Source organism: Chiloscyllium punctatum, chromosome 39 (genome assembly GCF_047496795.1).
Source record: "Chiloscyllium punctatum isolate Juve2018m chromosome 39, sChiPun1.3, whole genome shotgun sequence".
Taxonomy (NCBI): domain Eukaryota; kingdom Metazoa; phylum Chordata; class Chondrichthyes; order Orectolobiformes; family Hemiscylliidae; genus Chiloscyllium; species Chiloscyllium punctatum.
This window is the reverse complement of record NC_092777.1, coordinates 68,581,554-68,605,239: the sequence shown is the minus strand read 5'-3', so window position 1 is coordinate 68,605,239 and position 23,686 is coordinate 68,581,554. Positions and strand designations below refer to the sequence as shown.

The following is a 23,686-nucleotide window of genomic DNA, read 5'->3' as shown; positions in this document are numbered from 1 at the left end:
TGATTGCTGCTGACCCTAACCCTGACGCCATGCCATCAGCCCAACCCCGCTCCTGACTGAAAAACACCCCCCCCCCCCCCACTCCACCCCAATCCAACAATCCCAGGTTAGATTCACCAGAAAGCTGCTGGGACTTCATGAGTTTAATTCTGTGCAGAGATGAAACAATCTGGGATTGGATCTCTGGAATTTCGAAGAGTAAGGGGTGATTTCATTGAAACTTTCAATGTTTTAAGGGCTACAGAAATAGTAGATAAATAAACTATTTCCGTTACTTGGGGAGTCTAGAATGAGGGGGCAGAGTTTAAAAATGGGAGCCAGGTCTCTTGAGGAATGAATACTGGAAATATCTTTAGACACAAAGGGTGACAGATGTTTGAAATTCTCTTCTGCAAATTCTCTTCTTGTGGGCGGCACGATGGCACAGTGGTTAGCACTGCTGCCTCACAGCACCAGAGACCCGGGTTCAATTCCCGCCTCAGGCGACTGACTGTGTGGAGTTTGCACATTCTCCCCGTGTCTGCGTGGGTTTCCTCCGGGTGCTCTGGTTTCCTCCCATACTCCAAAGATGTGCAGGTCAGGTGAATTGGCCATGCTAAATTGCCCGTAGTGTTAGGTAAGGGGTAGATGTAGGGGTATGGGTGGGTTGTGCTTCAGCGGGGCGGTGTGGACTTGTTGGGCCGAAGGGCCTGTTTCCACACTGTACGTAATCTAATCTAATCAAATAGTAATTAATTCTGAATAATGTTCATTTAATCTGAAATTGAGAGATTACAGTGAAGCAAGGATAAGGAGGAATATGGAGCAAAGGCAGAAGATACGCGGGTGGGTCACAAATGAGTCATAGTAGATGGAGTGGGCAGAAAGGCCTCCTCTCGTTGTAACATTGTGATTCCAACACATGCCGAGCTCCTGCTGCAGCCCAGTTCCAAAGGGCCCATTGCCCTTACCTCAGCGTCCTGATCTCGATGGTGGGCCATGTCACACCGAGCCTCTGCAGCTACATCTGTTGGGGTCTGGAATGTGAACAAGTGGAGACCATAACCGACGGCACATGGACAGCAGCGCTTAAAGATGGCAGCTCATCACCAGCTTCTCGAGGGGAAACCAGAGACATGTAGAGCTCATCAACAAACTGAGACCAACCTGATCTACGCAGTGATCTCCCCCAGATCAGCCTGAGCATCCGATGAGTGTAGCTGTGGAATTTTTAGCTGATTTGCCCATTGTGTCTCCAGGTGCATCAGCTCAGCCGCTCCCAGGGGGATTAGATTAGATTAGATTACTTATGGTGGGGAAACAGGCCCTTCAGCCCAACAAGTCCACACCGCCCCGCCAAAACGCAAGCACCCATACATTTACCCCTTCATGTAACACTACTGGCAATTTAGCATGACCAATTCACCTGACCTGCACATTTTTGGACTGTGGGAGGAAACCGGAGCATCCGGAGGAAACCCACGCAGACACGGGGAGAATGTGCAAACTCCACACAGACAGTCACCTGAGGCAGGAATTGAACCTGGATCTCTGGCGCTGTGAGGCAGAAGAGCTAACCACTGTGCCACCCACAAACACAACCCCCATCCCATTGCCCCTGACCATACGTGGGATCCGGAGCACAAACAAACAGAACGTGGGGGAATCAAAACCTGTGGGGCTGGAAAAGCACAGCAGGTCAGGCAACAGCGGAGAAGCAGGAGAATCGACACTTCAAGCATAAGGTCTTCATCAGGAGAAGCCGATGAAGGGTATATGCACAAAACATTGACTCTCCAGCTCCTCAGAAATCTGCCTGAGCAGCTCTGCTTTTCCAGACCCACAATATTTAATTCCGATCTCCAGCATCTACAGTCCTCATTTTCTCCCAACACTCGTCAACATTATCAAATCACACCCACACAGTCCCACAGTGACACACACCCTCCCAAACACCCACACAGTCCCACACTGACACACACCCTCCCAAACACCCACACAGTCCCACACTGACACACACCCTCCCAAACACAGTCCCACAGTGACACACACCCTCCCAAACACCCACACAGTCCCACACTGACACACACCCTCCCAAACACCCACACAGTCCCACACTGACACACACCCTCCCAAACACCCACACAGTCCCACACTGACACACACCCTCCCAAACAGTCCCACACTGACACACACCCTCCCAAACACAGTCCCACACTGACACACACCCTCCCAAACACAGTCCCACATTGACACACACCCTCCCAAACACAGTCCCACACTGACACACACCCTCCCATACACCCACACAGTCCCACACTGACACACACCCTCCCAAACACCCACACAGTCCCACACTGACACACACCCTCCCAAACACCCACACAGTCCCACACTGACACACACCCTCCCAAACAGTCCCACACTGACACACACCCTCCCAAACACAGTCCCACACTGACACACACCCTCCCAAACACAGTCCCACAGTGACACACACCCTCCCAAACACCCACACAGTCCCACACTGACACACCCCCTCCCAAACACAGTCCCACAGTGACACACACCCTCCCAAACACCCACACAGTCCCACACTGACACACACCCTCCCAAACACAGTCCCACAGTGACACACACCCTCCCAAACACCCACACAGTCCCACACTGACACACACCCTCCCATACACCCACACAGTTCCACACTGACACACACCCTCCCAAACACCCACACAGTTCCACAGTGACACACACCCTCCCATACACCCACACTGACACACACCCTCCCATACACCCACACAGTCCCACAGTGACACACACCCTCCCAAACACAGTCTGACATTGACACACAGCCTCCCAAACACCAGAGTCCCACACTGACACACACCCTCCCAAATACAGTCCCACACTGACACACACTCTCCCATACAGCCACACAGTCCCACACTGACACACACCCTGCCACAGTCCCACACTGACACACATACTCCCAAACACAGTCCCACACTGACACACACCCTCCCAAACACCCACACTGTCCCACACTGACACACACCCTCCCATACACCCACACAGTCCCACACTGACAGCAATGTGGGTGACTCCAATATGGCCTGAGCCAGTCAGTGGTTTGAGGGTAATTACTGACAGGCAAGAACATCATGAGTGGATTTTCACTGGTTAACGGGGACTGGTTACAGTGGATAAGTTCCCACTGAGGAACCAGGAACCAGAAGGTGAGGGTACAGAGTCAAAGTGATCTGTAAATGAAGCAAGCTGCCAATGAAGATAAAACATTCTCATTCAGTGAGTTGTTAGGGTCTGGAAGACCCTGCCAGGAAATGTGGTGAGGGCAGGTTCAAGTGAGACATTCAGAAGGAGACAGGATGGTTATGTGGAATTAACAGGCAGGGATATTAGGGAAAGGGAGGAGAGTGTCCCTGTTAGAAGAGCCAGTGCAGCAGGATGGGCCCAATGGCCTTTTGCTGCACTGTGGACCTCAGCTGTGATAGCCAGAGTCTCACCTTCAGCTCCTCATCTTCCTCCTGTGTGGCTGGCAGTGTCAGACGCTCTTCAGAAACACACTCCAACAGATCATCAGGGCCAGGGGCCTGGTAGGAGCCAGACATCGAGGAGATGTTGTCTGTGCTGAGCTGAGAGGATGCCATTGACATCACTGACTGCACCAGACTGCTGCTGCCATCTGAGAGACACAGAGAGAACAGAGAGTGGGAGAGAAAAAAGGGGGAGAAAAAGAGAGGGAGAACAGAGAGTGGGAGAGAAAAAAGGGGGAGAAAAAGAGAGGGAGAACAGAGAGTGGGAGAGAAAAAAGGGGGAGAAAAAGAGAGGGAGAACAGAGAGAGGGAGAACAGAGAAAGGGAGCGAACAAAGGGGGGGGAGAGAGAGGGAGGGAGAGGAGAAACAGACAGTCAAAGAGACACAGGCAGAGACAATGCAGGATCAAGGCACTCAGAGAAAAGGAAATATTCAGAAACACAACCAGCAATGCCTGGCCATGGAGGGTAGGAACAGGGTCACCATCTGGGGGTGGGGGAGATACAGAGATACTGTGTGTACACTGCGGGGGGAGATACTCTGTACACGGTGGAGGTAGATACTCTGTGTACACTGTGGGGGGAGATACTCTGTGTACACTGGGGGGGAGATACTCTGTGTACACTGAGGGGGGGGGAGATACTCTGTGTACACTGGGGGGGGAGATACTCTGTGTACACTGGGGGGGAGATACTCTGTGTACACTGGGGGGAGATACTCTGTGTACACTGAGAGGGGGGGGAGATACTCTGTGTACACTGGGGGGGAGATACTCTGTGTACACGGAGGGTGGGAGGGGGAGATACTCTGTGTAAACTGGGGGGGGAGATACTCAGTGTACACTGGGGGGGGAGATACTCTGTGTACACTGAGGGGGGGGGGAAGATACTCTGTGTACACTGGGGGGGAGATACTCTGTGTACACTGGGGGGGAGATACTCTGTGTACACGGAGGGTGGGAGGGGGAGATACTCTGTGTAAACTGGGGGGGGAGATACTCAGTGTACACTGAGGGGGGAGATACTCTGTGTACACTGAGGGGGGGGGAAGATACTCTGTGTACACTGGGGGGGAGATACTCTGTGTACACGGAGGGTGGGAGGGGGAGATACTCTGTGTAAACTGGGGGGGGGGAGATACTCTGTGTACACTGGGGGTGGGAGGGGGAGATACTCTGTGTACACTGAGGGTGGGGAGATACTCTGTGTACAGTGAAGGGGGAGATACTCTGTGTACACTGGGGGGGAGATACTCTGTGTACACTGGGGGGGAGATACTCTGTGTACACTGGGGGTGGGAGGGGGAGATACTCTATGGTACACTGAGGATGGTAGGAGGAGATACTCTGTGTATACTGAGGGGGGGGAGATACTCTGTAACTGGGGGGTGGGGAACTGAGACACTCTGTGTACACAAAGAAATAGTAGAAAGTAATATAACAAAGAAAATTTACAGCTCAGGAACAGGCCCTTCGGCCCTCCAAGCCTGAGCTGATCCAACTGTACTGTCTAAACCTATCGCCCAATTCCTAACCATCTGTATCCCTCTGCTCCCCACCTACTCATCCATCTGTCCAGACGCACCTTAAATGAATCTCCCGGGCCTGCCTCTACCACCTCTGCTGGCAACGCGTTCCAAACGCCCACCACCCTCTGTGTGAAGTACTTGCTGCGTGTATCCCCCTTAAACTTTCCACCCCTCACCTTGAAAGTGTGACCTCTCGTTATTGAATCCCTCACCCTGGGAAAAAGCTCGTCTCTATCCACCCTGTCTATGCCCTTCATGATTTTGTAAACCTCAATCAGGTCCCCCCTCAATTTCCTTTTTTCTAATGAAAACAAACCTAACCTACTCAACCTCTCTTCATAGCTAGTACCTTCCAGACCAGGCAACATCCTTGTAAACCTTCTCTGTACCCTCTCCATAATGTCCACATCCTTTTGTTAATGCGGCGATCAGGACTGTACACAGTATTCTAAATGCGGCCGAACCAATGTCTCGTACAATTTTAACATGACTTGCCAGCTCTTATACTCAATATCCCGTCCAATGAAGGCAAGCATACAATATACCTTCTTGACCACTCTATCCACCTGTGCAGCAACCTTCAGGATACAATGGACCTGCACTCCCAGATCTCTCTGCTCATCAACTTTTCCCAAGGCTCTTCCATTTACAGTGTAGTTCACTCTAGAATTAGACTTCCCAAAATGCATCACCTCACATTTGTCTGGATTGAACTCCACCTGCCACTTTTCCACCCGACTCTCCAGTCTATCTATATCCTCCTGTATTCTCTGACAGTCCCTTATGCTTTCTGATCCTCCACCAATCTTTGTGTCATCTGCAAACTTGATCAGACCAACAGTGCCCTCTTCCAGATCATTTATGTATATTACAAACAACAGTGGCCCCAACACTGACCCCTGGGGAACACCACTGGTCACCTTTCTCCATTTCAAGAAACTCCCTTCAGCTACTACTTTCTGTCTCCTGTTGCTCAACCAGTTCTTTTTCCACCTGCTAGAACACCCTGCACACCATGTGACTTCACTTTTTTCATTAGTTTACCATGGGGAACCTTATCAAACACCTTACTAAAGTCCATGTATATGACATCAACAGTCCTTCCTTCATCTATCAACTTGGTCACTTCCTCAAAGAACTCGATTAAGTTGGTAAGGCACAATCTCCCCCACACAAAACCATGTTGCCTATCACTGATAAGCCCATTCTTTTCCAAATATAAATAGATTTTATCCCTCAGGACCTTCTGTAGCAACTTTCCCACCACCAACATCAGGCTCACTGGTCTGTAGTTACCCGGAATATCCCTACTACCCTTCTTGTACAGGGGGACAACATTAGCAATTCTCCAGTCCTCCGGCACCTCACCTGTATTTAAGGATGCCACAAAGATATCTGTCAGGGCTCCAGCTATTTCCTCTCTCACCTCCCTCAGCAACATGGGATAGATCCCATCCGGTCCTGGGGATTTGTCCACCCTAATATCCTTAAGCCTACCTAACACATCTTCCCTAATTATGTCAACATGATCCAGAGTAAACAAACTTCTGTCTCTAATCTCAACATTCATCATGTCCCTCTCCTCAGTGAACACTGATGCAAAGTAATCATTCAGAATCTCACCCATTCTCTCAGGTCCAATACACAACCTTCCTCCATTGTCCTTTAGTGAACCAGCCCTTTCTCTGGTTACTGTCTTGCTTCTTATCTAAGAATAAAATGCCTTGGGATTCTCCTTAATTGGGAGAGAACGATTTGGAATGGAATTTTGGGAGTGAATCCTCAGGGACACAGACTCCCTCTTCCTCAGGGGCTCTGACTGTGAGACCCAGGACAGACATTCATGTGCTTTTGGGGCACGGATGGCGAGGGAGGGGGCGTCTCTGGAATAGACACTGATTTCAACTCACTGTATGCACGTGTGAATGGGACAAACAAACAACCTTTATCCAACAGTAGGTAGGGCAGCTTCTCATTTCCACCTTCATACGCTGTGATCCACTCCCCCCATCCCAATAATCATCCCCCAGTAACCCCCCACCCATTCCCATCTCTCACCCCCAATTGTGTCTGACTCTTCTGATCTGCAGTAGATAAAAAGCAGCAAGAACAGCAACCTCTCATCCCAGGAATTTGCTTAGTGAACATTCACTGAATTGCTTCCTGCATGTTAAGATCCATCTGTCAGGACACTGATCTGTACTGTACTCAGTCCACCAGATGTGCCCTCTTTAACTGGAGCAGAACCTCCCTTCTCAATTCCCCTCACAATAAAACATTACATTCACTTTGCTTTCCTGATGAGTTGCTGGATCTGCAGACTAACCTTCAGTGATTCATGCAATCGGACCTCCCTCCGAGACTCTGCGCCCTCTCACTGTTTAAATAAGCAGCTTCCTCTTTACTCATTCGGCCCAAAATGTCACATTTTCCCACGTTATGCTACATCTTTCCCCACTCACCTATTTATATCTTTTGGAAAGCACCTTAAGCCCACTCCACAGCTGGCTCTCCTACCTTGTGCCAGTCCTGAACCCTTGCAGTGGAGTTGGGTTGGATTACCTTCAGGTGATGTAATGGTGGAGGACAGTGGTGTGCCGGTACATGAAGACTGGTCGACAGCTCCAGATGATGACAGGGTCACATTCTCACTCTCAGGAGTAGCACTCGAACCCTGAGTAACAACAGGCCCAGCTCAGGGAACGTGTATCTGAGACACTCAAATGGAACAAGCCTAACTCCACTTTCAACTCCCTGCTAAACTCTCTCCAAAAGACAACTCCTTTAGTCAGGATCACTGTCTTTACTCTGGGGTTAAAGTGGCCCTTGTTTAAATTTGTTTATGGATGTGAAAGGGTTAAAACGGAGGAGTGCCAAATGTCCCCAGCCTCCTGCATTGTGCTGATACCACAGTGGCTCCGGGAGGATCAGCTGACTATCCGTACGTGACCTTCAAACCGAGGGGCTGGGAGTCACGTACTTCAGCCCAATGTGGTCGGTGTGGGAGTTCAACTTCTTTTTAATTGATATAAATAGGAACTAAATTACATTCCTATTGTCATGGCTATTCCTCGGAAAATCTGTGCCAATATTCCTTCAAGTACTAAGACTGTGAAGGATTGTGAAAAATGATCTTATTTCAAGTTATGTGGATATACCTGGAAGGTTTATTTAAATAGAGGAGAGGTTACTGTGTACATTGAAGATTTCATTTCAAAACACGTTTTTCTTAGTATCACTCAACTGGTGGGACGTCTGTGCTTTGATATGGACCCAGCTTCTGAACAGGGACGGCCTGAGGGAGGCTGGTGTTTTATTGAACAGGGACGGGCTGAGGGAGGGTGGTGTTTTATTGAACAGGGTCGGGCTGAGGGAGAGTGGTGTTTTATTGAACAGGGACGGGCTGAGGGAGGGTGGTGTTTTATTGAACAGGGTCGGGCTGAGGGAGGGTGGTGTTTTATTGAACAGGGACAGGATGGGGGAGGGTGGTGTTTTATTGAACAGGGACAGGCTGAGGGAGGGTGGTGTTTTATTGAACAGGGACGGCCTGAGGGAGGGTGGTGTTTTATTGAACAGGGTCGGGCTGAGGGAGGGTGGTGTTTTATTGAACAGGGACAGGATGGGGGAGGGTGGTGTTTTATTGAACAGGGTCGGGCTGAGGGAGGGTGGTGTTTTATTGAACAGGGACGGGCTGGGGGAGGGTGGTGTTTTATTGAACAGGGACAGGCTGAGGGAGGGTGGTGTTTATTGAACAGGGTCGGGCTGAGGGAGGGTGGTGTTTTATTGAACAGGGACAGGCTGAGGGAGGGTGGTGTTTTATTGAACAGGGACGGGCTGAGGGAGGGTGGTGTTTTATTGAACAGGGACAGGCTGAGGGAGGGTGGTGTTTACTGAACAGGGACGGGCTGAGGGAGGGTGGTGTTTATTGAACAGGGACAGGCTGAGGGAGGGTGGTGTTTATTGAACAGGGATGGGCTGAGGGAGGGTGGTGTTTTATTGAACAGGGACGGGCTGAGGGAGGGTGGTGTTTTATTGCACAGGGACAGGCTGAGGGAGGCTGGTGTTTATTGAACAGGGATGGGCTGAGGGTGGGTGGTGTTTTATTGAACAGGGACGGGCTGAGGGAGGGTGGTGTTTATTGAACAGGGACGGGCTGAGGGAGGGTGGTGTTTATTGAACAGGGACGGGCTGAGGGAGGGTGGTGTTTATTGAACAGGGACAGGCTGAGGGAGGGTGGTGTTTATTGAACAGGGACGGGCTGAGGGAGGGTGGTGTTTATTGAACAGGGACGGGCTGAGGGAGGGTGGTGTTTATTGAACAGGGACGGGCTGAGGGAGGGTGGTGTTTATTGAACAGGGTGGGGCTGAGGGAGGGTGGTGTTTTATTGAACAGGAACAGGCTGAGGGAGGGTGGTGTTTATTGAACAGGGACGGGCTGAGGGAGGGTGGTGTTTATTGAACAGGGACGGGCTCAGGGAGGGTGGTGTTTATTGAACAGGGACAGGCTGAGGGAGGGTGGTGTTTACTGAACAGGGACGGGCTGAGGGAGGCTGGTGTTTATTGAACAGGGACGGACTGAGGGAGGGTGGTGTTTATTGAACAGGGACAGGCTGAGGGAGGGTGGTGTTTATTGAACAGGGACGGGCTGAGGGAGGGTGGTGTTTATTGAACAGGGACGGGCTGAGGGAGGGTGGTGTTTATTGAACAGGGACAGGCTGAGGGAGGGTGGTGTTTATTGAACAGGGACGGGCTGAGGGAGGGTGGTGTTTTATTGAACAGGGACGGGCTGAGGGAGGGTGGTGTTTTATTGAACAGGGTCGGGCTGAGGGTGCGTGGTGTTTATTGAACAGGGTCGGGCTGAGGGAGGGTGGTGTTTTATTGAACAGGGTCGGGCTGAGGGTGCGTGGCGTTTATTGAACAGGGACGGACTGAGGGAGGGTGGTGTTTATTGAACAGGGTCGGGCTGAGGGAGGGTGGTGTTTATTGAACAGGGACGGGCTGAGGGAGGGTGGTGTTTATTGAACAGGGACGGGCTGAGGGAGGGTGGTGTTTATTGAACAGGGACGGGCTGAGGGAGGGTGGTGTTTATTGAACAGGAACGGGCTGAGGGAAGGTGGTGTTTTATTGAGCAGGGACGGGCTGAGGGTGCGTGGTGTTTATTGAACAGGGACAGCTTGGGGGAGGGTGGTGTTTTATTGAACAGGGACAGCTTGGGGGAGGGTGGTGTCTATTGAGCAGGGACAGGCTGAGGGAGGGTGGTGTTTATTGAACAGGGACAGGCTGAGGGAGGGTGGTGTTTTATTGAGCAGGGACGGGCTGAGGGAAGGTGGTGTTTTATTGAGCAGGGACGGGCTGGGGGAGGGTGGTGTTTTATTGAGCAGGGACGGGCTGGGGGAGGGTGGTGTTTATTGAACAGGGACAGGCTGAGGGAGGTGGTGTTTTATTGCACAGGGACGGGCTGAGGGAGGCTGGTGTTTATTGAACAGGGATGGGCTGAGGGAGGGTGGTGTTTATTGAACAGGGACGGGCTGAGGGAGGGTGGTGTTTATTGAACAGGGACAGGCTGAGGGAGGGTGGTGTTTTATTGAACAGGGACGGGCTGAGGGAAGGTGGTGTTTTATTGAGCAGGGACGGGCTGGGGGAGGGTGGTGTTTATTGAGCAGGGACGGGCTGAGGGAGGGTGGTGTTTTATTGAGCAGGGACGGGCTGAGGGAAGGTGGTGTTTTATTGAACAGGGACAGGCTGAGGGAGGGTGGTGTTTTATTGAACAGGGACAGCTTGGGGGAGGGTGGTGTTTTATTGAACAGGGACGGGCTGAGGGAGGGTGGTGTTTTATTGAACAGGGACAGGCTGAGGGAGGGTGGTGTTTATTGAGCAGGGACGGACTGAGGGAGGGTGGTGTTTATTGAACAGGGTCGGGCTGAGGGAGGGTGGTGTTTATTGAACAGGGACAGCTTGGGGGAGGGTGGTGTTTATTGAACAGGGACGGGCTGAGGGAGGGTGGTGTTTATTGAACAGGGACAGGCTGAGGGAGGGTGGTGTTTATTGAGCAGGGACGGACTGAGGGAGGGTGGTGTTTTATTGAACAGGGACGGGCTGAGGGAGGGTGGTGTTTATTGAGCAGGGACGGACTGAGGGAAGGTGGTGTTTTATTGAACAGGGACAGGCTGAGGGAGGGTGGTGATTATTGAGCAGGGACGGACTGAGGGAGGGTGGTGATTATTGAGCAGGGACGGACTGAGGGAGGGTGGTGATTATTGAGCAGGAACGGGCTGAGGGAGGTGGTGATTTATTGAACAGGGACGGGCTGAGGGAGGGTGGTGTGTATTGAACAGGGATGGACTGAGGGTGGGTGGTGTTTTATTGAACAGGGACAGGCTGAGGGAGGGTCGTGTTTTATTGAACAGGGACGGGCTGAGGGTGGGTCGTGTTTTATTGAACAGGGACGGGCTGAGGGAGGGTGGTGTTTATTGAACAGGAACAGGCTGGGGGAGAGTGGTATTTTATTGAACAGGGACAGGCTGAGGGAGGGTGGTGTTTATTGAACAGGGACGGGCTGAGGGTGCGTGGTGTTTATTGAACAGGGACAGGCTGGGGGAGGGTCGTGTTTATTGAACAGGAACAGGCTGGGGGAGAGTGGTATTTTATTGAACAGGGACGGGCTGAGGGAGGGTGGTGTTTTATTGAACAGGGACAGGCTGGGGGAGGGTCGTGTTTTATTGAACAGGGACGGGCTGAGGGTGGGTGGTGTTTATTGAGCAGGGACGGGCTGAGGGAGGGTGGTGTTTATTGAGCAGTGTGTGAGGAAGGGCTGCTAAGAACAAGCTGCTCATTTATGAAAATAAACCTGTTGTTCATTTCAGGGTGAAACTTGCTGTTCTTTTGAAAGTGATGAAAGGAACACCTCCAGATTGAATCTCGGAACAAGCGGTCTGCTAGATTTCCAAGAGAGCCATGTGAGATTATTGACTTGACCAAACCTGCCAGAACATCAGAGCAACTGATTCAGAACATCCTCAACTTTATCCTCTTCCTTCAAAGCAACATATTGACAAATGGTTTTTTTTTACCAGGAAGCCGACCTCTCCAGGAAAATCAAGTAGCTTTCTCTTTTCCTGGTGTGTGTTGGTGTGTCAGTGTGCGTGTGTGTCAGTGTGCGTGTGTGTCAGTGTGCGTGTGTGTCAGGGTGCGTGTGTGTCAGGGTGCGTGTGTGTCAGGGTGTGTGTGTCGGTGAGTGTGTGTGTTTGTGTCGGGTATGGGTGTGTGTGTCGGTGAGTGTGTGTGTTTGTGTCGGGTATGGGTGTGTGTGTCAGGTATGGGTGTGTGTGTCGGTGAGTGTGTGTGTGTCGGGTATGGGTGTGTGTGTCAGTGAGTGTGTGTGTGTGTGTGTGTTGGGATGTGTGTGCCTGTGTCCGGGTGTGTGTGTGTGTGTGTCCGGCTGTGTGCTGGTGTATGTGTGTCGGGTAGGGGTATGTGTGTCGGGTATGGGTGTGTGTGTGTGTGCATGTGTCCGGGTGCGAGTGCGTGTGTGTGTCCAGGTGGGTGTTGGTGTATGTGTGTCGGTGTGTATGTATGTGTGTGTGTGTGTGTGTGTGTGTGTTTTGGTGTGTGTGTATGTGTCCAGGGGTGTGTGTGTGTGTGTGTGTGTTGGGGTGTGTCCCCAGGGGTGTGTGTGTGTGTGTGTGTGTGTGTTGGGGTTTGTGTGTCGTGGTGTGTGTGTGTGTCCGGGTGTGTGTGTGTCCGGGTGTGTGTGCGTCCGGGTGTGTGTGTGTGTGTGAGTGTCCATGTGTGTGTGTGTGTGTGTGTGTGTCCAGGAGTGTGTGTGTGTCCGGGTGTGTGTGTGTGTGTGTGTCCGTCCAGGAGTGTGTGTGTGTGTGTCTGTCTATGTGTTTGTCCAGGGGTGTGTGTGTCTGGGTGTTTGTGTTTGTGTGTGTGTTGGGGTGTGTGTGTGTGGGTGTGTTGGGGTAGTGTGCGTGTGTGTTGGGTGTGTGTGCATGTGTCCGGGTGTGTGTATGTGTGTGTCCGGGTGGGTGTTGGTGTATGTGTGTCGGTGTGTATGTATGTGTGTGTGTGTGTGTGTTTTGGTGTGTGTGTGTCGGTGTGTGTGTATGTGTCGGTGTGTGTGTGTGTGTCCGGGTGTGTGTATCGTGGTGTGTGTGTGTCCGTGTTTGTGTGTGTTGGGGTGTGTGTGTGTCTGTGTGTGTTGGGGTGTGTGTGTCGTGGTGTGTGTGTGTGTGTGTGTCCCCGGGTGTGTGTGTGTGTGTCCAGGGGTGTGTGTGTGTGTGTGTGTTTGTGTGTCCAGGGGTGTGTGTGTGTGTGTGTGTGTGTCCAGGGGTGTGTGTGTGTGTGTGTGTGTGTGTGTGTGTGTGTTTGTGTGTCCAGGTGTGTGTGTGTGTGTGTGTGTGTGTGTCGGTGTGTGTGTGTTTGTGTGTCCAGGGGGGTGTGTGTTTGTGTGTCCAGGGGGGTGTGTGTTTGTGTGTGTGTGTCGGTGTGTGTATGTGTGTGTGTTGGGGTGTGTGTGTCCAGGTGTGTGTGTGTTTGTGTGTGTTTTGGGGTGTGTGTGTGTCCGGGAGTGTGTGTGTGTGTGTGTGTGTCAGGAAGTGTGTGTGTGTGTGTGTCCGGGAGTGTGTGTATGTTGGGGTGTGTGTCCGTGTCTGGGTATGTGTGTCCAGGTGTGTGTGTTTGTGTGTTGGGGTGAGTGTGTTGTGGTGTGTGTGTGTCCGTGTGTGTGTGTGTGTGTGTGTCGGGTATGGGTGTGTGTCGGTGAGTGGTTGTTGGTGTGTGTGTGTGTCCGGGTGAATATTTGTCTGTGTCGGTGTCTATATGTGTGTGTGTGTCCGGGTATGTGTTGGTGTAGGTGTGTCAGGGTGTGTGTTTGTGTCGGTGTGTGTGTGTGTGTTGGGGTGTCTGTGTATGTGTCTGGGTGTGTGTGTGTGTGTGCGCGTGCGCGCATGTATTGGGGCGTGTGTCCGTGTGTGTGTGTTGGGGAGTGTGTCCGGGTGTGTGTGTGTGTGTGTCCGGGTGTGTGTTTATGTGTTGGGGTGTGTGTGTGTGTATGCATGTGTGTTGGGGTGTGTGTTTATGTGTTGGGGTGTGTGTGTGTGTGCATGTGTTGGGGTGTGTGTGTGTATATGCGTGTGTATTGGGGTGTGTGTGTGTCCGGGTGTGTGTGTCGTGGTGTGTGTGCCTGGGTGTGTGTGTGGGTGTGTTGGGGGGTGTGTGTGTCCTGGTGTGTGTGTGTCCGGGTGTGTGTGTGTGTGTGTGTGTGTGTTGGGGTGTGTGTGTGTGTTGGGGTGTGTGTGTGTTGGGTTGTGTGTGCCCGGGTATGTGTGTTTGTGTGTTGGGGTGTGTGTGTGTTGGTATGTGTGTGTGTGTGTTGGGGTGTGTGTGCCCGGGTATGTGTGTTGGTGTGTGTGTGTGTGCGTGTTGGGGTGTGTGCGTGTGTTGGGGTGCGTGTGTGTGTTTGTGTGTTGGGGTGTTTGTGTGTTGGGGTGTGTGTGTGTGTGTGTTGGGGTGTGTGTGTTTGTGTGTTGGGGTGTGTGTGTGTGTTGGGGTGTGTATGTTTGTGTGTTGGGGTGTGTGTTTGTGTGTTGGGGTGTGTGTGTGTTGGGGTGTGTGTGTGTGTTGGGGTGTGTGTGTTTGTGTGTTGGGGTGTGTGTGTGTTGGGGTGTGTTGGGGTGTGTGTGTTTGTGTGTTGGGGTGTGTGTGTGTTGGGGTGTGTGTTTGTGTGTTGGGGTGTGTGTGTGTTGGGGTGTGTGTTTGTGTGTTGGGGTGGGTGTGTGTTGGGGTGTGTGTTTGTGTGTTGGGGTGTGTGTGTTGGGGTGTGTGTGCCCGGGTATGTGTGTTTGTGTGTTGGGGTGTGTGTGTGTTGGTATGTGTGTGTGTGTGTTGGGGTGTGTGTGCCCGGGTATGTGTGTTGGTGTGTGTGTGTGTGCGTGTTGGGGTGTGTGCGTGTGTTGGGGTGCGTGTGTGTGTTTGTGTGTTGGGGTGTTTGTGTGTTGGGGTGTGTGTGTGTGTGTGTGTTGGGGTGTGTGTGTTTGTGTGTTGGGGTGTGTGTGTGTGTTGGGGTGTGTATGTTTGTGTGTTGGGGTGTGTGTTTGTGTGTTGGGGTGTGTGTGTGTTGGGGTGTGTGTGTGTGTTGGGGTGTGTGTGTTTGTGTGTTGGGGTGTGTGTGTGTTGGGGTGTGTTGGGGTGTGTTTGTGTGTTGGGGTGTGTGTGTTTGTGTGTTGGGGTGTGTGTGTGTTGGGGTGTGTGTTTGTGTGTTGGGGTGTGTGTGTGTTGGGGTGTGTGTTTGTGTGTTGGGGTGGGTGTGTGTTGGGGTGTGTGTTTGTGTGTTGGGGTGTGTGTGTTGGGGTGTGTGTGTGTTGGGGTGTGTGTGTGTGTTGGGGTGTGTGTGTTTGTGTGTTTGGGTGAGTGTGTTGTGGTGTGTGTGTGTCCGTGTGTGTGTGTCGGGTATGGGTGTGTGTCGGTGAGTGGTTGTCGGTGTGTGTGTGTGTCCGGGTGTGTATTTGTCTGTGTCGGTGTCTATATGTGTGTCCGGGTATGTGTTGGTGTATGTGTGTCAGGGTGTGTGTTTGTGTCGGTGTGTGTGTGTGTTGGGGTGTGTGTGTATGTGTCTGGGTGTGTGTGTGTGTGTGTGTGCGCGTGCGCGCATGTGTTGGGGCGTGTGTCCGTGTGTGTGTCCGGGTGTGTGTGTGTCCGGGTGTGTGTTTATGTGTTGGGGTGTGTGTGTGTGTATGCATGTGTGTTGGGGTGTGTGTTTATGTGTTGGGGTGTGTGTGTGTGTGCGTGTATTGGGGTGTGTGTGTGTATATGCGTGTGTATTGGGGTGTGTGTGTGTCCGGGTGTGTGTGTCGTGGTGTTTGTGCCTGGGTGCGTGTGTGGGTGTGTTGGGGGGGTGCGTGTGTGTCTGTGTGTGTGTGTCTGTGTGTGTGTTGGGGTGTGTGCGCCCGGGTATGTGTGTTTGTGTGTTGGGGTGTGTGTGTTGGTATGTGTGTGTGTGTGTGTTGGGGTGTGTGTGCCCGGGTATGTGTGTTGGGGTGTGTGTGTGTTGGTATGTGTGTGTGTGTGTTGGTGTGTGTCCGGGTGTGTGTGTGTTGGGGTGTGTGCGTGTTGGGGTGTGTGTGTGTGTGTGTGTGTGTGTGTTGGGGTGTGTGTGTGTGTTTGTGTGTTGGGGTGTGCGTGTGTGTTGGGGTGTGCGTGTTTGTGTGTTGGGGTGTGCGTGTGTGTTGGTGTGTGTGTGTTTGTGTGTTGGGGTGTGTGTGTGTTGGGGTGTGTGTTTGTGTGTTGGGGTGTGTGTGTGTTGGGGTGTGTGTGTTTGTGTGTTGGGGTGTGTGTTTGTGTGTTGGGGTGTGTGTGTGTGTTGGGGTGTGTGTGTGTGTGTTGGGGTGTGTGTGTGTGTGTTGGGGTGTGTGTGTGTGTGTTGGGGTGTGTGTGTGTGTTGGGGTGTGGGTGTGTGTTTGTGTGTTGGGGTGTGTGTGTTTGTGTGTTGGGGTGTGTGCGTGTTGGTGTGTGTGTGTGTGTTGGTGTGTGTTTGTGTGTTGGGGTGTGTGTGTTTGTGTGTTGGGGTGTGTGTGTGTTGGGGTGTGTGTTTGTGTGTTGGGGTGTGTGTGTGTTGGGGTGTGTGTGTTTGTTGGGGTGTGTGTGTTTGTGTGTTGGGGTGTGTGTGCGTGTTTGTGTATTGGGGTGTGTGTGTGTTGGGGTGTGTGTGTGTGTTGGGGTGTGTGTGTGTGTTGGGGTGTGTGTGTTTGTGTGTTGGGGTGTGTGTGTTTGTGTGTTGGGGTGTGTGTGTGTGTTTGTGTATTGGGGTGTGTGTGTGTTGGGGTGTGTGTGTGTGTTGGGGTGTGTGTGTTTGTGTGTTGGGGTGTGTGCGTGTTGGGGTGTGTTGGGGTGTGTGTGTTGGGGTGTGTTGGGGTGTGTGTGTGTTGGGGTGTGTGTGTGTTGGGGTGTGTGCGTGTTGGGGTGTGTGCGTGTTGGGGTGTGTGCGTGTTGGGGTGTGTGCGTGTTGGGGTGTGTGTGTGTTGGGGTGTGTGTGTGTGTTGGGGTGTGTGTGTGTGTTGGGGTGTGTGTGTTTGTGTGTTGGGGTGTGTGTGTGTGTTGGGGTGTGTGTGTTTGTGTGTTGGGGTGTGTGCGTGTTGGGGTGTGTTGGGGTGTGTGTGTGTTGGGGTGTGTGCGTGTTGGGGTGTGTGTGTGTTGGGGTGTGTGTGTGTTGGGGTGTGTGTGTGTTGGGGTGTGTGTGTGTTGGGGTGTGTGTGTGTTTGTGTATTGGGGTGTGTGTGTGTTGGGGTGTGTGTGTGTGTTGGGGTGTGTGCGTGTTGGGGTGTGTTGGGGTGTGTGTGTGTTGGGGTGTGTGTGTGTTGGGGTGTGTGTGTGTTGGGGTGTGTGTGTGTTGGGGTGTGTGTGTGTTTGTGTGTTGGGGTGTGTGTGTGTTGGGGTGTGTGTGTGTTGGGGTGTGTGTGTGTGTTTGTGTGTTGGGGTGTGTGTGTGTTGGGGTGTGTGTGTGTTGGGGTGTGTGTGTGTTGGGGTGTGTGCGTGTTGGGGTGTGTGCGTGTTGGGGTGTGTGCGTGTTGGGGTGTGTGCGTGTTGGGGTGTGTGCGTGTTGGGGTGTGTGTGTGTTGGGGTGTGTGTGTGTTGGGGTGTGTGTGTGTTGGGGTGTGTGTGTGTTGGGGTGTGTGTGTGTTGGGGTGTGTGTGTGTGTTTGTGTATTGGGGTGTGTGTGTGTTGGGGTGTGTGTGTGTGTTTGTGTATTGGGGTGTGTGTGTGTTGGGGTGTGTGTGTGTGTTTGTGTATTGGGGTGTGTGTGTGTTGGGGTGTGTGTGTGTGTTGGGGTGTGTGTGTGTTGGGGTGTGTGCGTGTTGGGGTGTGTTGGGGTGTGTGTGTGTTGGGGTGTGTGTGTGTTGGGGTGTGTGTGTGTTGGGGTGTGTGTGTGTGTTGGGGTGTGTGCGTGTTGGGGTGTGTGTGTGTTGGGGTGTGTGCGTGTGTTGGGGTGTGTGTGTGTGTGTGTGTGTGTGTTGGGGTGTGTGCGTGTTGGGGTGTGTGCGTGTGTGTTGTGTGTTGGGGTGTGTGTGTGTGTGTGTGTTGGGGTGTGTGCGTGTTGGGGTGTGTGCGTGTTGGGGTGTGTGCGTGTTGGGGTGTGTTGGGGGGTGTGTGTGTTGGGGTGTGTTGGGGTGTGTGTGTGTTGGGGTGTGTGCGTGTTGGGGTGTGTGCGTGTTGGGGTGTGTGCGTGTTGGGGTGTGTGTGTGTTGGGGTGTGTGTGTGTGTGTGTGTGTGTTGGGGTGTGTGTGTGTTGGGGTGTGTGTGTGTGTGTTGGGGTGTGTGTGTGTTGGGGTGTGTGTGTGTTGGGGTGTGTGTGTGTTGGGGTGTGTGTGTGTTGGGGTGTGTGTGTGTGTGTGTGTTGGGGTGTGTGCGTGTTGGGGTGTGTGTGTGTTGGGGTGTGTGTGCGTGTGTGTGTGTGTGTTGGGGTGTGTGTGTGTTGGTGTGTGTGTGTGTTGGGGTGTGTGTGTGTTGGGGTGTGTGTGTGTTGGGGTGTGTGTGTGTTGGGGTGTGTGTGTGTTGGGGTGTGTGTGTGTTGGGGTGTGTGTGTGTGTGTTGGGGTGTGTGTGTGTTGGGGTGTGTGTGTGTTGGGGTGTGTGCGTGTTGGGGTGTGTGCGTGTTGGGGTGTGTGCGTGTTGGGGTGTGTGCGTGTTGGGGTGTGTTGGGGTGTGTGTGTGTTGGGGTGTGTGTGTGTTAGGGTGTGTGTGGTGGGGTGTGTGTGTGTTGGGGTGTGTGTGTGTGTGTTGGGGTGTGTGTGTGTTGGGGTGTGTGTGTGTGTTGGGGTGTGTGTGTGTTGGGGTGTGTGTGTGTTGGGGTGTGTGTGTGTTGGGGTGTGTGTGTTGGGGTGTGTGTGTGTTGGGGTGTGTGTGTGTTGGGGTGTGTTGGGGTGTGGGTGTGTTGGGGTGTGTGTGTGTTGGGGTGTGTGTGTGTTGGGGTGTGTGTGTGTGTGTTGGGGTGTGTGTGTGTTGGGGTGTGTGTGTGTTGGGGTGTGTGTGTGTTGGGGTGTTTGTGTGTTGGGGTGTTTGTGTGTTGGGGTGTGTGTGTGTTGGGGTGTGTGTGTGTTGGGGTGTGTGCGTGTTGGGGTGTGTGCGTGTTGGGGTGTGTGCGTGTTGGGGTGTGTTGGGGTGTGTGTGTGTTGGGGTGTGTGTGTGTGTGTGTTGGGGTGTGTGTGTGTTGGGGTGTGTGTGTGTTGGGGTGTGTGTGTGTTGGGGTGTGTGTGTGTTGGGGTGTGTGTGTGTTGGGGTGTGTGCATGTTGGGGTGTGTGTGTGTGTGTGTTGGGGTGTGTGTTGGGGTGTGTGTGTGTTGGGGTGTGTGTGTGTTGGGGTGTGTGTGTGTTGGGGTGTGTGTGTGTTGGGGTGGGTGTGTGTGTGTTGGGGTGTGTGTGTGTTGGGGTGTGTGTGTGTTGGGGTGTGTGTGTGTTGGGGTGTGTGTGTGTTGGGGTGTGTGTGTGTGTTGGGGTGTGTGTGTGTTGGGGTGTGTGTGTGTTGGGGTGTGTGTGTGTTGGGGTGTGTGTGTGTTGGGGTGTGTGTGTGTTGGGGTGTGTGTGTGTTGGGGTGTGTGTGTGTGTTGGGGTGTGTGTGTGTTGGGGTGTGTGTGTGTTGGGGTGTGTGTGTGTTGGGGTGTGTGTGTGTTGGGGTGTATGTGTTGGGGTGTGTGTGTGTTGGGGTGTGTGTGTGTTGGGGTGTGTGTGTGTTGGGGTGTGTTGGGGTGTGTGTGTGTTGGGGTGTGTGTGTGTTGGGGTGTGTGTGTGTTGGGGTGTGTGTGTGTTGGGGTGTGTGTGTGTTGGGGTGTGTGTGTGTTGGGGTGTGTTGGGGTGTGTGTGTGTTGGGGTGTGTGTGTGTTGGGGTGTGTGTGTGTTGTGTGTGTGTGTTGGGGTGTGTGTGTGTTGGGGTGTGTGTGTGTTGGGGTGTGTGTGTGTTGGGGTGTGTGTGTGTTGGGGTGTGTGTGTGTTGGGGTGTGTGTGTGTTGGGGTGTGTTGGGGTGTGTGTGTGTTGGGGTGTGTGTGTGTTGGGGTGTGTGTGTGTTGGGGTGTGTGTGTTGGGTGTGTGTGTGTGTTGGGGTGTGTGTGTGTTGGGGTGTGTGTGTGTTGGGGTGTGTGTGTGTTGGGGTGTGTGTGTGTTGGGGTGTGTGTGTGTTGGGGAGTGTGTGTGTTGGGGTGTGTGTGTGTTGGGGTGTGTGTGTGTTGGGGTGTGTGTGTGTGTTGGGGTGTGTGTGTGTTGGGGTGTGGGTGTGTTGGGGTGTGTTGGGGTGTGTGTGTTGGGGTGTGTGTGTGTTGGGGTGTGTGTGTGTTGGGGTGTGTGTGTGTTGGGGTGTGTGCGTGTTGGGGTGTGTGCGTGTTGGGGTGTGTTGGGGTGTGTGTGTGTTGGGGTGTGTGTGTGTTGGGGTGTGTTGGGGTGTGTGCGTGTTGGGGTGTGTGCGTGTTGGGGTGTGTGCGTGTTGGGGTGTGTGTGTGTTGGGGTGTGTGTGTTGGGGTGTGTGTGTGTGTGTGTGTGTGTTGGGGTGTGTGTGTGTGTGTTGGGGTGTGTGTGTGTTGGGGTGTGTGTGTGTTGGGGTGTGTGTTGGGGTGTGTGTGTGTGTGTGTTGGGGTGTGTGTGTGTTGGGGTGTGTGTGTGTTGGGGTGTGTGTGTTGGGGTGTGTGTGTGTTGGGGTGTGTGTGTGTGTTGGGGTGTGTGCGTGTTGGGGTGCGTGTGTGTTGGGGTGCGTGTGTGTTGGGGTGTGTGTGTGTTGGGGTGTGTGTGTGTTGGGGTGTGTGTGTGTTGGGGTGTGTGTGTGTTGGGGTGTGTGCGTGTTGGGGTGTGTTGGGGTGTGTGTGTGTTGGGGTGTGTGTGTGTTGGGGTGTGTGTGTGTGTGTTGGGGTGTGTGTGTGTTGGGGTGTGTGTGTGTTGGGGTGTGTGTGTGTTGGGGTGTGTGTGTGTGTGTTGGGGTGTGTGTTGGGGTGTGTGTGTGTTGGGGTGTGTGTGTGTTGGGGTGTGTGTGTGTGTTGGGGTGTGTGTGTGTTGGGGTGTGTGTGTGTTGGGGTGTGTTGGGGTGTGTGTGTGTTGGGGTGTGTGTGTGTTGGGGTGTGTGTGTGTTGGGGTGTGTGTGTGTTGGGGTGTGTGTGTGTTGGGGTGTGTTGGGGTGTGTGTGTGTTGGGGTGTGTGTGTGTTGGGGTGTGTGTGTGTTGGGGTGTGTGTGTGTTGTGTGTGTGTGTTGGGGTGTGTGTGTGTTGGTGTGTGTGTGTGTTGGGGTGTGTGTGTGTTGGGGTGTGTGTGTGTTGGGGTGTGTGTGTGTTGGGGTGTGTGTGTGTTGGGGTGTGTGTGTGTTGGGGTGTGTGTGTGTTGGGGTGTGTGTGTGTTGGGGTGTGTGTGTGTGTTGGGGTGTGTGTGTGTTGGGGTGTGTGTGTGTTGGGGTGTGTGTGTGTTGGGGTGTGTGTGTGTTGGGGTGTGTGTGTGTTGGGATGTGTGTGTGTGTTGGGGTGTGTGTGTGTTGGGGTGTGTGTGTGTTGGGGTGTGTGTGTGTTGGGGTGTGTGTGTGTTGGGGTGTGTGTGTGTTGGGGTGTGTGTGTGTTGGGGTGTGTTGGGGTGTGTGTGTGTTGGGGTGTGTTGGGGTGTGTGTGTGTTGGGGTGTGTGTGTATTGGGGTGTGTGTGTGTTGGGGTGTGTGTGTGTTGGGGTGTGTGTGTGTTGGGGTGTGTGTGTGTTGTGTGTGTGTGTTGGGGTGTGTGTGTGTTGGGGTGTGTGTGTGTTGGGGTGTGTGTGTGTTGGGGTGTGTGTGTGTTGGGGTGTGTTGGGGTGTGTGTGTGTTGGGGTGTGTGTGTGTTGGGGTGTGTGTGTGTTGGGGTGTGTGTGTTGGGTGTGTGTGTGTGTTGGGGTGTGTGTGTGTTGGGGTGTGTGTGTGTTGGGGTGTGTGTGTGTTGGGGTGTGTTGGGGTGTGTGTGTGTTGGGGTGTGTGTGTGTGTTGGGGTGTGTGTGTGTTGGGGTGTGTGTGTGTTGGGGTGTGTGTGTGTTGGGGGGTGTGTGTGTTGGGGTGTGTGTGTGTTGGGGTGTGTGTGTGTTGGGGTGTGTGTGTGTGTGTGTGTTGGGGTGTGTGTGTGTTGGGGTGTGTGTGTGTTGGGGTGTGTGTGTGTTGGGGTGTGTGTGTGTTGGGGTGTGTGTGTGTGTGTTGGGGTGTGTGTGTGTTGGGGTGTGTGTGTGTTGGGGTGTGTGTGTGTTGGGGTGTGTGTGTGTGTGTTGGGGTGTGTGTGTGTTGGGGTGTGTGTGTGTTGGGGTGTGTGTGTGTTGGGGTGTGTGTGTGTGTGTTGGGGTGTGTGTGTGTTGGGGTGTGTGTGTGTTGGGGTGTGTGTGTGTTGGGGTGTGTGTGTGTTGGGGTGTGTTGGGGTGTGTGTGTGTTGGGGTGTGTGTGTGTTGGGGTGTGTGTGTGTTGTGTGTGTGTGTTGGGGTGTGTGTGTGTTGGGGTGTGTGTGTGTTGGGGTGTGTGTGTGTTGGGGTGTGTTGGGGTGTGTGTGTGTTGGGGTGTGTGTGTGTTGGGGTGTGTGTGTGTTGGGGTGTGTGTGTTGGGTGTGTGTGTGTGTTGGGGTGTGTGTGTGTTGGGGTGTGTGTGTGTTGGGGTGTGTGTGTGTTGGGGTGTGTGTGTGTTGGGGTGTGTGTGTGTTGGGGTGTGTGTGTGTTGGGGTGTGTGTGTGTGTTGGGGTGTGTGTGTGTTGGGGTGTGTGTGTGTTGGGGTGTGTGTGTGTTGGGGTGTGTGTGTTGGGGGGTGTGTGTGTTGGGGGGTGTGTGTGTTGGGGTGTGTGTGTGTTGGGGTGTGTGTGTGTGTGTTGGGGTGTGTGTGTGTTGGGGTGTGTGTGTGTTGGGGTGTGTGTGTGTTGGGGTGTGTGTGTGTGTGTTGGGGTGTGTGTGTGTTGGGGTGTGTGTGTGTGTGTTGGGGTGTGTGTGTGTTGGGGTGTGTGTGTGTTGGGGTGTGTGTGTGTTGGGGTGTGTGTGTGTTGGGGTGTGTGTGTGTTGGGGTGTGTGTGTGTGTGTTGGGGTGTGTGTGTGTTGGGGTGTGTGTGTGTTGGGGTGTGTGTGTGTGTGTTGGGGTGTGTGTGTGTTGGGGTGTGTGTGTGTGTGTTGGGGTGTGTGTGTGTTGGGGTGTGTGTGTGTTGGGGTGTGTGTGTGTTGGGGTGTGTGTGTGTTGGGGTGTGTGTGTGTTGGGGTGTGTGTGTGTGTGTTGGGGTGTGTGTGTGTGTGTTGGGGTGTGTGTGTGTTGGGGTGTGTGTGTGTTGGGGTGTGTGTGTGTTGGGGTGTGTGTGTGTGTGTTGGGGTGTGTGTGTGTTGGGGTGTGTGTGTGTTGGGGTGTGTGTGTGTTGGGGTGTGTGTGTGTTGGGGTGTGTTGGGGTGTGTGTGTGTTGGGGTGTGTGTGTGTTGGGGTGTGTTGGGGTGTGTGTGTGTTGGGGTGTGTGTGTGTTGGGGTGTGTGTGTGTTGGGGTGTGTGTGTGTTGGGGTGTGTGTGTGTTGGGGTGTGTGTGTGTGTGTTGGGGTGTGTGTGTGTTGGGGTGTGTGTGTGTTGGGGTGTGTGTGTGTTGAGGTGTGTGTGTGTTGGGGTGTGTGTGTGTTGGGGTGTGTGTGTTGGGGTGTGTG

The 23,686-nt window shown here is 53.3% G+C and overlaps 1 protein-coding gene across 7 annotated transcripts in view; it reads right to left on the bottom strand.

Moving 5' to 3' along the window:
• rnf157 (ring finger protein 157) overlaps positions 1-23,686 on the bottom strand; it is a 181,044-nt gene that overhangs the window by 104,894 nt on the left and 52,464 nt on the right. For 6 of the 7 annotated variants that reach the window (XM_072559018.1, XM_072559017.1, XM_072559023.1 and 3 more), the window contains 3 exons: positions 7,624-7,735; positions 3,504-3,682; positions 951-1,016 (listed from right to left, as the gene is read on the bottom strand). In XM_072559018.1, coding sequence (XP_072415119.1) covers positions 951-1,016; positions 3,504-3,682; positions 7,624-7,735 — 357 coding nt within the window. The remainder of the gene's footprint in view (positions 1-950; positions 1,017-3,503; positions 3,683-7,623; positions 7,736-23,686) is intronic. The other variant, XM_072559019.1, reaches the window with a different exon arrangement.